Source organism: Dipodomys merriami, unplaced genomic scaffold (assembly GCF_024711535.1).
Source record: "Dipodomys merriami isolate MVZ:Mamm:240054 unplaced genomic scaffold, mDipMer1.0.p SCAF_6, whole genome shotgun sequence".
Taxonomy (NCBI): Eukaryota; Metazoa; Chordata; class Mammalia; order Rodentia; family Heteromyidae; genus Dipodomys; species Dipodomys merriami.
Genome location: NW_027206179.1, coordinates 18,529,222 through 18,542,345, shown reverse-complemented (window position 1 = coordinate 18,542,345; position 13,124 = coordinate 18,529,222). Strand labels below are relative to the sequence as shown.

At 45.8% G+C, this 13,124-nt stretch overlaps 2 protein-coding genes across 4 annotated transcripts in view; one reads left to right on the top strand and one right to left on the bottom strand.

The window, feature by feature from the left end:
* Nucleotides 1-1,796, top strand: part of Tpp2 (tripeptidyl peptidase 2) — a 61,894-nt gene extending 60,098 nt beyond the window's left edge. For both annotated transcript variants that reach the window (XM_070002652.1, XM_070002651.1), the window contains one exon: nt 881-1,796. In XM_070002652.1, coding sequence (XP_069858753.1) covers nt 881-970 — 90 coding nt within the window. In that variant the 3' untranslated portion in view covers nt 971-1,796. The remainder of the gene's footprint in view (nt 1-880) is intronic.
* Nucleotides 1,797-4,720: 2,924 nt separating this feature from the next.
* Nucleotides 4,721-13,124, bottom strand: Mettl21c (methyltransferase 21C, AARS1 lysine). Of its 2 annotated transcripts, XM_070002655.1 has the most exons (6): nt 13,062-13,124; nt 12,324-12,365; nt 11,069-11,200; nt 8,455-8,606; nt 6,130-6,247; nt 4,721-5,675 (listed from the first exon to the last, which is right to left on the bottom strand). In XM_070002655.1, exons 3-6 carry the CDS (start codon nt 11,190-11,192, stop codon nt 5,281-5,283), a joined length of 789 nt encoding a protein of 262 aa, XP_069858756.1. In that variant the 5' UTR covers nt 11,193-11,200; nt 12,324-12,365; nt 13,062-13,124; the 3' UTR covers nt 4,721-5,280. The 2 variants fall into 2 exon arrangements, with proteins under 2 accessions (XP_069858756.1, XP_069858757.1); XM_070002656.1 differs by lacking the exons at nt 12,324-12,365; nt 13,062-13,124 and having other exon boundaries at nt 11,069-11,244.

The window sequence follows — 13,124 nt, the reverse complement described above, 5'->3', positions numbered from 1 at the left end:
AGTGGTGAGCTAGTAGAAATGCATGGGATGCCATTGTGAGCTCTGCAGCGTTTGAGAACATTGTTCACTCCTGTGTAGGGAACTTACATTAGCTTCAGATGTTTTCAGCAAGGGCAAAATACTTTTTAAGACAGTTTTCCTTTAGGAAAGAAACATCTTAAAAATATTCCTTACAAGGTGGCTCAGTGGTAGAGTGCTTGCCTTGCGTGCACGAGGCCCTGGGTTCAATTCCTCAACACCACATAAGCAGACAAAGCCAGAAGCGAAACTATGGCTCAAGTGGTAGAGCACTTACCTTGAGCTGAAGAGCTGAGGGAACAGTGCCCAGGCCCAGAGTTCAGGCCCCATGACTGACTATATATATATATGCCTTACCTCAGGGATTTGTAGAATTTATATTTCATTTTACTCTTAACAGGATTGACCATGTTTAACATGTTTACCACATCTCATATTCAGAGAAATCCTATAGTTGAGCTTTTTGTGTTGATTTTTATAAAAACATATTTTTACAGAAATTGTCTCATATTGTCTTTGACACATAATTAGTTTCTTCATAAAAAAAAGGAGGGAGAGGAGAAGGGTTGGTGGTGCTAATTACAGCTGAACTTTCTAGTCAAGAGCAGCTACATTTTGTAGTAATACTAAGCTGTGGGTGTGCAAGTGACCATGTACGGTAGTGCAAGATGTCTGTATGGGCATTGTTCTGTTCGCCTGGGTTGTTTGGCAGTGAGGTTAGTAGGGAAGATAGTGGGTGGGTTGATAGAAGGAAGGTTCTACATACTATTACTTTATTATTACGAAGTATTTGGCACAGAATTTACCTTGAATAGTGGACTGGGAGGTCTGTGTTCTCCTAACACATTATGTTGTCTTGTAGCTGATGAAGTTGCTAGGCTGGACCCACTGCGCATCTTTCACTGAAAACTGGCTCCCCATCATGTATCCTCCCGACTACTGCGTATTCTAAACCAACAAGACTTCACATTTTAAAGAAAGTTTTATAGTGAATGGATATAAGAAATTTGTGGCATTTTTAGTCTATTGCATGTTTTCATCCACTCTCCAATGCTGGTCATTAAAATGATGTGTATTTATCAGAGAATTCACTGGCTTGTGGCTTAATACATGTAAGTCTAGACCTCTGATGTCATGGTGTTTTCATGACACTTCACGCAGCTGGCGAGGGAGGTGTGGCCTGGCTGCCGGCCCCACTGAGGCAGACTGCAGCTTTTTAATGTGCATGAGAGGCTCTCAACGGTTATCTTTCTTTTAACTGCAAACCTGTAAATTTTTATTTTTTATTTTATAAATGAACAGGGTTTTAAAATGCTCGACTTTGATTTTTTTCCCAATTGTATGAAGGCCTTAAAAAGCTACATTAAACGTAGCTAAAATTATTTATTGGACTGAAAATTAAAACGTCACTTCCAGATTTTTTTTTTTTTGGCTACTCATTTGCATTGTTAAGGGAGAAAAATAAAACCGGCACAAATGGTGGTGCTCAACAGAACATAACTATTTGGTTCATTTGCTTCGTCTTGGGATTATGGCAGGCAAGTCTTTTACTTTCTCATCTGAAGTGCATAGCAGAGAATGAATCAGTAATACATGTATAAGTGCCAGACAGCTGAACTTTTATCCGGTATTGTAAAGATGCGCACATGGTATGTTTATTAACGTTGAAATAATGTAAAACACATGAATAAATGTGCAAAACCATGGTCCCAATACACCATATGCACTCTGATACCTTAATTTTTTTTATAAATAATAAAACTGAATATTGAAGCTTTTGCATTTGTTCTTAATTTTTTATAAATCAACTTTGGGGTTGCAACAAAATAATATATTAAATTCATAGACAAATTAGACATGAGGTAATTTATAGTGTTTCTTTTAGGCTTGCAATTATTTGAATATATTTCCAACTCCTATTATATGATTAACTATTGTATATGTTTTACTTTTTATCTTTCTGGTTACTACTCCTGCTTCTCTTATCCTGCCTTCATGAAATAAATAGAAACAGACAGTATTAAAAAGTGTATGGCCACTTGTCTAATACTCAACTGTGTGTACGTGGTTTTTTCCATCTTTTTTTTCCTTAGAATTTGATGGAGCATACCAATCAGCCAATCTTTTCTAGTCCTAGCTTTGTGTTCCTCTGATTAAAGCAACACGTTTGTGAGAAAGCACTAGTGTACATAGACAGTTTGGCATCTGCTGTTCCCAGTGGCGGCGTCCCTCGCCCCTCACCGCCCCGTCCATGCGGATTTGCTTCCTAGAGGAGCTGACAGGCTCCAGTGCATACGGTCTTCCCAGGGCCATGCTGCCAAAATAGTTAACTTTTAGAAACCAGGTCTTGCCTTTCCTTGTAAGCATTATCTTGGGTAACTGGCCGTTGCTTTGTTCTGCACACTGACACGAGTCCTGTCATTGGAGACTGTTGGCAAAGCTGCGTGTCTGTGCTGTTGAGCTGGGTCATACCTGTGCTGGCTGCAGGATGCTGGGCCTGTGTAAGCTAGAGAGTAGATGGAAGTAGTGTGTGACATGACACAAGAAGTGAGAAGGGTGCTTTGAAAACTGTTCTGCTCCGTGTCGCCAGTGCTCACCACACCCGCCGAAAAGAGCTGAAGGAGCCGGGTAGAGGTGCCTGGGGTGCGCACACTCAATACCTCTCAACAGCGAGACGCGGGACCCAGGGTCACGGGTAGGCCTTTTCCATCATGGACTTCTTGCTCCTTGTTAATAGCACCCGCTTGCTGAATTAGCCGCTCTTTTATCTCAGGAGAGCCTGGTCTGGTCCTTTCAGCCAAGGCAAATCTTAACTCTTCCTTTCTCCCTCTGTCATCCCCTCCCCTGACGAGATGCCCAATGGCTGGGTGACTATTTGCCCAGCCTGGCCCTAATCTAATCTAATCTAATCTAATCTAATGCTGGCTCAAGCACTGGAAGCCAAACACTCGGCCACCATGCAACTTGTCCAAAAACAGCTGTGTTCCCTTGGCTCTCGCTTAAAAATTAGCATTGAATTGAGTCTTGTTCCCACTTTCATTTTCTACATCCAAAGATGTAAGAAACCCACCCGTGGGGCATCCGGGGAGACGGCACCTCTCAATTGGGATTTCTCATTTGTGGAACAAGCAAGCAAGATTGACGGCTGGAGGTGTGACTCAAATGGCAGAGTGCCTTCGTTTGCAAACATGAGGTCCTGAGTTTAATTCTTCAGACCACCCAAAAAAGAAACCCTGGACACTTTAGGAGTCTGAATATGAGAAACCAAGAAAATCTGCTATTTCCATAGTAAACCATAAAAATGTTCTTGAGTTTTGTCCACACTGTAAAGACTATCAGTCCTTTTTGCTTCTAAGTGATATTCCATTCATATGATATGCCACATTTTGTTTATCCGGTTACCCGTTGATTGATTCATCGGAGTATATACTTAGGAACAAAGTTGCTATTTCAGAGCATGCTGCTGCTTAAACCTTGTAAGAACCCTGTTTGTTCCTAAGGGGCTATACTAGGTTTTCCCCATCTGCATCTTCTTTGACTGTTGTAAGTACTTGCGTTATAGAATCTCATGAGTCTTTTTAAGTCAGTTTTTCTTAATACTGACCTTACACATTTATTTCTATTCCTTGAAGGCTTTCTGCCACTTGAATCCGTTGAATTGTACTCTTAATGAGTAATGGGAGACGTTTATCTATAGTTTGGATACAAGCCCTTCTTTGGGTATGTTTTGCAAATCTAACCCCACCCTACAGTGTGATGTCTTTTGAAGAGCAAATTTTAAATTTCATTGCTGAGTTGAACATTTGCTACCAGAGGTATCAGCTGTCGTCATCTAATCCCATAGTCACAGATTTCATACTGTTCTAGAAGTTGTATCATTTTTGTAGCTTTAACTCTTAATGTAAGTGTAGGTGTATGATCTGAGTTTGGGTTTGTATGTTAAATTAGAGAAGTTTAAAAGTTGTATATGTTTTAAGTAGTCTGAGACCAGTGGCCTAAAAAAAATCATTCTTTCCCTGATTGGGCTGAGTACCTCTGTCACTACTGGTTGGCCACACGTGTGGTTCTATAATATTCTATTCACCTGCATGGCTGTCCTATACTATCCTATACCAACTGACTTGACTGAAATTCATTCTGGCAAACCACTGATTTCTAGATGGACTCATCTCCCATACTCGTTCACATGACCAGGAAGCAACTGCAAGTTGAGTCGGGCAGGATGGTTGAGACTCCGCACTCTGCCAGCCTACCTCACAGGCACACACTCGACATCCTGTGAGTCCCAGCGAATCCCTGGCCTGGAGCTCCAGCTGCCGGCTAATCCAGGCCATACCTTGTTTCCACAGGCCAGAAATGGTGCCTGCCTTTCTAGAAATGATCGTAAAAGCCAGAAAAAGAAGTCCAAGAATAGTCTACAGAAACAGTTTGCAGCTCCCTAAGCTTACCAAGGTAGTACTACTGTCTGACCCTTGCAACAAAAGTGGCAGAGCCTGGCCTAATACCATATTGCCTGTGAATAGTACAAGTTTTACTAGTCTGTCAAATTTACAAGCTTTATTTCCTTACACTAGCTAAAAATTTTCATAATCTTGAAATGCTGGTTTATTTTAAATTGCAAAGAAGCTTATTTAAAGTGTGATATTTTATTTTGATTTTTTTATGACAGTCTAGAGAAACAAAATCTTCTTTCCTGGTGTTTCAGGGATTTTAATTGGAAAATTGTTGAAGACAAAAAAGAACAATTCAGCAACTTGAAATTGTCACTGGTAAAAGTTCCTAAGTCAACATGTACTTCCTCATTCCAGCATCTATCGGCTTCCAAACTTTGTACTTTTATCAATGTTGTCTATAATTGTCTTCTGACTTGAATTATTCACCCCCTTCTTCAGCTAAAATCTGTGTGTGTAGTTTTAACAAGATACATTAACCCCATCAAACTCGATGTCAAATAGCATACATCAAACATGGAGCACTGGTAGGCTCACCTACTCAGGAAACAGCTGAGAATCACAGTTCAAAGTCAGCCCAGGCAGCAAAGTCCATGAGACTTTGTCTCCAAAATAACCAGCAAAAAGCCAGCTAGAAGTGTAAATTAAGCAGGTTGAGTGCCAGCGAAGCAAGTGAGCTAAAGTTCCATTTATGAGTTTATTCTAGAGCAAGAAGGCATCTCCAGGCAACACTTGGAAGCTGGTAAGAGATCTTCCTAATGCAATTTCCAACAGCTCTAAAACACTGGCTTACCAAGAAACATTCTTTTCTTTAGTCCCATTTTAGTATGCCCTGAAACAGTTTGACTGTTGACTCTGGATGTTCAGCCAAGAGAGTTGTATCAAAGACTTGCTTGAATTTGTCTAAGAATTCATAGTCAGTGCTGAATCGGAACTTGTTGGCCCACAGCAGCACGGTGCCCGGCTGGCAGAGGTGCACCATGGTGGCCAGCAGCTTGTCCAGGAAGTAGTGGTGGTAGACCACGTCGGAGGCCAGCACGTAGTCGTAGTAGAAGTCCGACTTGGGCAACTTCTGCTCCAGCTCGTCTCCCCACACCAGTTCTCTCACCTCGGGCACGTGAGCCGTGTGTGCCAGCGTGTTTCGTAAAAGATTGTACTGAAGGTTTCCTAGCACATCAGGCAGATCTGTTGCTGTGACTTGAGCTCCTAAGAGAGGAAGGATCACACAGTTCCCATGGGGAGAAACAGGAAAATGGATCTGGCCTCCTCAACCTGGTCCCTGTCTCCATAATGGCGGCACACATGTGACACAATTCAGGCTCTAGCCTTCCCTGGGGGTGGTCATGTCCTGGCCACTGTTGGATGATTACCTCCCTCCCTAGTCTTCACCCACCTGGTCCAGTGGACCCAAACTTCACTCCTCCTCCTCCTCCTCCCCCCCCAGTTGTGAGGACCAGCAGAAATTCAGTCACCTCTGTACACAGCTTCGCCATGTGGAAACTGGTGGATTGGAATGGCTTGACCCAATGCTCATGATAGCTGCAGAGAACAGAATGACTGCCCACAAGAAATGCTGGGGAGACCGAGCGAAGTGTGGGCCCCATTTGCTGTCACAGTATAGGTCTTTGGGGACAAGTGAAAAAAAAAAAAAAAGACAAACCTAAAATACTGGCCACAATGGAAACCAGGCCTGGTCCAGCACCAATTTCAAGTATTTTAGCATCTCGGAGCTTCAGTTCTTCTGTGTGTTCCTCTAGATACTGGCACAGAGCCATAGCCTAAAAATCATCAGGGTAACAATTTTCACCTGGGATTGGAATGCTGGCACCTACAGGAGCAAGTCCTTCCCACCTGGAGTTACAGACTGAGATGTTAAATATTGTCACTGTAGCAAAGGGTTCACCAGAACCGAAAGACATTTTGCATCATGCCACACCTCTATGAAAAGTACAATTGTGCCTAGGGAACTGCAGAAACTAATTTGTCCTCTGCATTGGTTGACCAATGTCCAAGAAAAAGGGGCCTGGGAGGAGGTTACTAGTTGCTGTCAGCTCTTACAGATGGAGGTTATGCATGCGTAACAAATCTCTTCCATTGGTTTTATGGCAGGTCTCCTATCAAAATTCAGGTTCATTAGAAGCCTGCTACATCAGTGGCCTTTGGCAGTCTCCCTTAAGTGATTTGTCTAAGAACCCCTCTAACAGAAGAGTGCTTCTCTGTCTTTAGGGAACCAACAAATGTCCTGAACAGCTCGTGAGACTGCCTGTCTGTGGGGTGACATCAGTTGGCTGGCCTAGAAATCACACAAGTATGAACATAAATTCATTCATAAAAGAGCTTTTCTCTGTGCCTTTGACTGTACCTTTGAAGTTCTACAGACATTACAGGTCACTGGGTTTGCAACAATTATAACAATGATTGCAATGATTATAATGGAGTATATGAAAAGCTGTAAGGCCTTATTGGGAATCAAAGTGAAATGGAGGCCAGGCACAATGATTCACACCTATAACCTCAGCTACTCAGGAAGGAGGATCGCAGTTCAAGACTGGTCCCTATGCAAGACCCTGTCTCAAAAAAAAAAAAAAAAATACAGAAAAAATAAAGTCAAGCACACAGACGCTCTATTTCTAATGTCTGTTATACACTGCTGGAATTGTCTGTGTGCCAAAGCATGAGAGTAGGAAGGTGGGAAGTTGTTTAGTATTTTCAAACTTGTTAAGGAAGAGACAGTTTTGAACAAAGCATACAGGTCATCATCGGTTATCAGCGCTTCCTGTTTAGGGGGACAGAGCCCTAAGACCTGGAGCTGTTGGCCCTGCTTCTCCACCCCACTTGGACCACTCGCCAAGTCCAGGTGGAGAGCCCATGGAGACAGCTGGATAGACCGCTGTTCTCCATCCTGGCAACCCAGCTCGGGACCTGCGGCCAGACAGTGCTCATCCGCAGACACAGGAAATGGGGTCACAGCATCTCAACAAGATCTCGGAGTGACTCAGGACAAATAGAAGTTTGCCCTGGAGCCGGAGCAGTGGGGAGAGGGGTGGTGATGGCCCTGGAGTGCTCCGGGAGAATGCTTTGCCAAACCAAGAACCATTCTGAGGCCCCAGAGCTCGGCTGAGAGGTGGGAATAATGATATAACTGCAGCTAACGGGGGCTTGAGGGTAATTCAGTTGACACAGTCAGGAGCTAGATACCACCACTATCCACACAGGCCCTATGGAAGTGAAGACAGTGGACGCGGTCATCACCCAGCCAGCAGGCCACAGATAGTAGCCCTAGATCCTCTATTGGACCGTACCACGTCGTGAACGGCTGGTGAGGGTGTGACTGTGGCCCACACATACATATTGCAGACCCTAAATCCTTTTTTTTCCTTTTTCTTTTCTTTTGGTCAGTCATGGAGCTTTTACTCTGGGCCTGGGCGCTGTCCCTCAGCTCTTCAGCTCAAGGCAAGCGCTCTACCACTTGAGCCACAGCGCCACTTCTGGTTTTCTGGTGGTTAATTGAAGATAAGTCTCATGGCCTCTTCTGCCTGGGCTGGCTTTGAACCGCGATCCTCAGATCTCAGCCTCCTGAGTAGCTAGGATTACAGGCGTGAGCCACCAGTCCCTGGCCAGACCCTAAATTCTTAATTCCTGATCTTTTTCTTAATAGTTACATGAACATTGCACCCTGCTTCTCCATATGGTCAGGTTTATTTAACATAAAATAATGTTTCAAGAAACAGAGTGATGGGTGTGGCTCAGTGGTAGAGGTTTGTCTAGCATGCAAAAGGCCCTGGGCTCCATCCAAGCACTGCCACAAAAAGAAAACAAAAAACAAAGGCGCATGCTTAAAGCATGCTTTGAAGAAATGTCAGGTCTCTGCAAAGCCCAAGCACACAAGGTGAAAGCCGAGGACCAGTTCCCAAGACACCCTGGACAGACTGTGGCTTTTATCTCCCCAGAGCCTGACGCCACCACCATGGAAGTGTTCTCTCACCCCGGGCCACACCACCGCTCCATAGCTCTCGATGCATTCCTGCATGACGATCTTCCTCCCAGCAAAGCAATAGTGCTCCTGTGTGTAGCTGGCATAGTCGGTAGGAATGAATTTCTGGAGGCTCTGAAGAGATGGCTCTGTCTTGTTCAAATCTGTGAAGCAGAAAGATAAGATGAAATGCGTGATTTATTAATCCCATGCACATATACTGATGGTGCAGTTAGCAAGATAGGGATGAGTTCAACAGTCTTCCAATAAAGGCAGCCACCCACAATGGCAGCAAATTAGCCTACCCCCACCCCTGCATGAAATAACACAGCTCCCGGGGCAGGGAGCTTTGAGGCAGCATTTATGGAATGAGACCCCCTGCCCGAGGTCATCTTCGGGTTTGCTTCCTCGGGCCAGGAGAGCCATGAGGAACGTCTCCCCCTCTGGGTTTTGTTGGTTTCCTTGTTTGAGGCGGGCCATGGCTATGAAGACCAAGCCGGCCTCCAAGTTAGGATACCCCTGCCTCCACTTCGCAAGTGCCAGGACTGCAGGTATGGTGCACCACATCCAACTCCTACCCCGTGTTTGGATGCCTGGAGGAAGCAAAATGGCCCAAGAGAGCTTTCTGGAACGAGAAACTAAATAAATGTGGACCCAACTAGTTTTAGGTCTTGAAGTCACAGTTGCACGTGTTGGTTGGAGTATGTTCTGTAAAGGCTCACCACAAATGCCCCTCCAAAGGCACGGGCCACCCGCAGACATGCCCACCCTGCGGTTGTGGGGCAGGTGGCTGTCAGCTGAGCCCTGGCTATTAAGTTTCTATTGCTTTAAATACTGCTTTGACCCCGTGACCACGCGAGGCGCTCTGGGATAGCACACAGCAGCAGGAATCACACATCACCACACATATTCGCAAGCATTGAAGAATTCCAAGAGCAAAGAGGTGAAATGTCAGGAGGGAGAAAGCTGAGCAGGGCACCCTTGGGTGCCGCGGCTGGCAGGGGAGGAGCTGCTAGCCCCAGCGGGGAGGCCTTCCCAGTGGAGCTGGCGAGGGGCTCAGTTCTACCTGCATCGCAGTTGTCTTTGTGGCCCAGGTCGTCTTTGCCCTGGGGTGGAATCTAGAAACTCGCTAGATCAGGGGCAGCGAGGGAGAAGGTGAAACGCTATCATCAGCAATGACCACCTGAGGTGGAAGAAGGGAACACCAACACCGTGTCCCCCAGGGAATGGAGTCATGGTCAACAGGGGCCATCCTATGGCGGTTTCAAGTACCCCAAATTCTAGCATCCCCGCTGCCGTCACAACAGGTTCACAGTACAGAAACGCAGCAGGTGCTTTTTAAAACGCTCCTATCGGATGTCTGTTGAGTAAGATCAGAAGGCTTGGGTGTTACCTATTTGTAGATGTTTCCATTGTATTTTTCTAGAAATTCATTCTTGTCGCATTTGACAACAGTAAGAGCACACAGCGCGTCAGGAAATGGTCCGTGACCCATGGGAGTAGAGCGAGTCGTTTCTGAGCTCACAGGATGTGGAGGTTGGTTATTTCACCTTCACGGCCTCCACCGTCCACCCCCACCACAAAGCTGAGTTTCACTGAGCTTTAATGGACCCACAAATCTCCTCTAGTTACTTCCTGCTGCCCGGAAGGGGGGTGGAAGGAGGCTACAGGAAAAGGAAGGAGTCCAGGCTGGTCTTGAACTCATGATTCTCCTGCCTCAGCCTCCCATGTGTTGGGATTACAGGTGTGTATTGTACACACCCCCATCTCAACATCATTTATAAAGGCTGGCATACAACTCTTGTTCCATACATTTTAAAAAATTTTTATTGTCAAGGTGATGTACAGAGGGGTTAGTTACATACATAAGATAGTGAGCTCATTTCTTGTCTAACTTATTAAGCCTCCCTCATTTTTCTCCCACTCACCCTGCCCCATAAATCTCTTACGTTTTGCACAGATGAAAAAGTTTAGTTAGTGCACTTCAAATCTTTTAATTGATTTTAGCTATGCCAGCCTGGTCATTTTAAAGGTAAGGTAGAGCTGCATTTAAACACACACACACACACACACACACACACACACACACACACACACACACACACACACACACACACACACACACACACACAACAATTCAGTAAAAGTAAAGAATATCCTTATTTAATAGAGTTTGGACTTTTCCACCGTAAATGAATGTAAGTGTTTTCTGTAGCTTTGATTACACCTTTGCTATGTCTATTATTTATGTGACTTCTGAATCCATGTCCAGAAATGCAACTTTCAACTCTTACATTGTCCTAAAGGAAGAATGTCGTGGTTACAAGGTTCCATTCTAGGAAGAAGCTGGTAGAAATGTACTTTATCAAAAATAAATTCAGATTGCACTTCTCAGGTTTTTGTTTATAATTGCAACATTCTTGCATTTATATAGATAGATATATACACACAAGGCACAAGAACTAGGTAAATAAACACACAGGGACACATTCTTAATGCTATGTTGTTGCTTTCATAAAGGCACTTTACTACATTATCAGAAGTAATAGAAAATGGAAATTCTAGTCTCTGACATTGACTTGAAAACACCATGGCCATGAAAAAAGTGCCTTGAAGAAGGATTTACCTCCTGGGGGTCCCCCGGAGTCACTTTCCTGGAAAGCCCCCACCTCCGGGGCTTCTAACCAGTCGTGGCTTGTGGCTTCTCCCAGACCCTGGTGCTGAGGCGCAGAGCTGAGACATGCGTCCATTGCGGAGCCTGCAGAGAGCAAAGAACTGGACAGAACCTCACCCCTGGCCCAGGGCAAGGCTGATCCCGGAATGCTCCAGAGGAGTTAGCTTATCGCCTTAGCATCTGCTGAGCTGAAAAGAACGGCTGCTTGTTGGCTTCGTTCCCAGGCCGGCCAGGCAGTCACCCAAGGAACGGCCATGTGGTTAAGGTGGAGAAAGACCATTCAACACGCGGGCAGCGATGCGCATGGAGCCACGGGAGCAGAGTGTTGGCTGGGCCAGGGACCGCACTGGGCTGCTCAGGCAGCCACAGCGAGTTTGTGTGAACGGATGGTTTGCAATCATTCACCCCACCTCCAAGTCTGGTCACACCTCACTCGGTGCTGCGTGAAGTGTTATTTCTCCTCATGCTGGGGGGATTTGTGACCAACAGGCTGGCCCAGACTCTTGGGCTGGCACAGGCTCCTGGCCTGGCACAGACTCCAGGCAGCTCTGCTCTCCTCTGAATCTCTGCTGGAAGACAGCAGAATGCTGGCCAGAGTTGAGAGCCTGACCTGGCCCAGCTCGCCACACTTGGCAATCCTGCTACCCCTTGAGCCCATTTCCTCCCAGGCAAAAGGGCAGAAGAAGCTCTGCCCAGCTGCCGGGTGGGTGGTGAGAAATGGAGGAGCAAAGGTGGTTCATAAAGTCCAGCAAAACTCCAGGTTCGGGACAGGAGGGCTGGCTGTGGGGAGCACGTATTGGCATCAAAGCCACACCGTGAGGCCAGAGCACTAAGCATGTTCTAGAACACCAAGTGGCATCCTGGAATCCTGTCCACCACCCCCAGAATGCACACATGTCCTTGCACACTGTCTCACACAAGAGGATTCAGACTCCATTCCCAGACTGAATTCTCCTGGGTGTGGTTGGCAGGTGACAGAGCCAGGTGTCCCACTGGGGATTTACCTGTGACCCCGGCTCCTCCACCTTCCACTGCCTGATTTCAAACCGGGTTCTCGTGGGCTGGGAAGGTGGCTCAGTGGTAGAGCACTTGCCTTGCAAACCGGGTTCTCTTGACCTGGTTTGCCAATCCCCCCAAACCAGTCTAAGCATGCTCTGACAGTTCCTGCTTCCGTAGGGCATTTTTTTCTGCTCACACATATACTTACTTCTTCCTTCTTTACAGCTTACTTGCAAGTTAATGGTTCCACCTTTAAAAAAAAAATAGACTAAGCTGAGCACTGGTGGCTCACGCCTGTAATCCCGCCTACTCAGGAGTCTGAGATCTGAGAATTGCAGTTCAAAGTCAGCCCAGGCAGGAAAGTCCGTGAGACTCTTATCTCCAATAAAGCACCAGAAAACCAGAAATGGAGCTGTGGCTCAAAGTGGTAGAGAGCTTTCCTTGAGCAAAAGAGGTCAGGGACAGGGCCCAAGCCCAGAGTTCAAGTCCCATGACTGACTAGCCCCACGACTAGTTACTGCCCAGTTCCTAGAAGGAGACTTCTCCTCAGGAGAAGTCAACTATAGTGCTGGCTCTGCTTTGTGCAGTGTCTAGAAAATGCGATCTTGGTGGCACATTGGGAGATGAGAGCATGCACTGACCCACCCACAACTGCTGATGGTCCCCTCCAGAGCTGTGGATTCGCCACAGCACACAGAACCCTCCCTCCCTTGCCACCAGAGATGCTCTATATTACAATGACCACATTTCTTTTGCATGCAAGGAAAGGAAGCAATTGAAAAGCAATGTCAAAAGCACCAGCTTAGTCTACTCAGTATCTGTGACTCATCTAATAGAACATATCTGTATCACATGCCAGCGTGTAGCCAAGAGCTGCTGCAGTCTTTTCAAGTGACTCTTCATTAGTGCTCTTCAGTGTCCAGCTGTTAGTTGAATGCTGACTTACCTTACGAAGCAGAAGAGATCACGATTTCAGTGCGTCCTTTCGTCCCTCTGTTTTATATAGGTC

What these genes read in the sequence shown, in the direction of transcription:
- Mettl21c (XM_070002655.1), bottom strand. Translation starts at nt 11,192, where the DNA reads ATGGACGCATGTCTCAGCTCTGCGCCTCAGCACCAGGGTCTGGGAGAA. An exon ending in CTCCGGGGGACCCCCAGGAG is followed by an intron (nt 8,607 to 11,068) that starts GTAAATCCTTCT and finishes TCTGCTTCACAG; the next exon opens with ATTTGAACAAGACAGAGCCA. An exon ending in CATTGTGGCCAGTATTTTAG is followed by an intron (nt 5,676 to 6,129) that starts GTTTGTCTTTTT and finishes TTCCTCTCTTAG; the next exon opens with GAGCTCAAGTCACAGCAACA.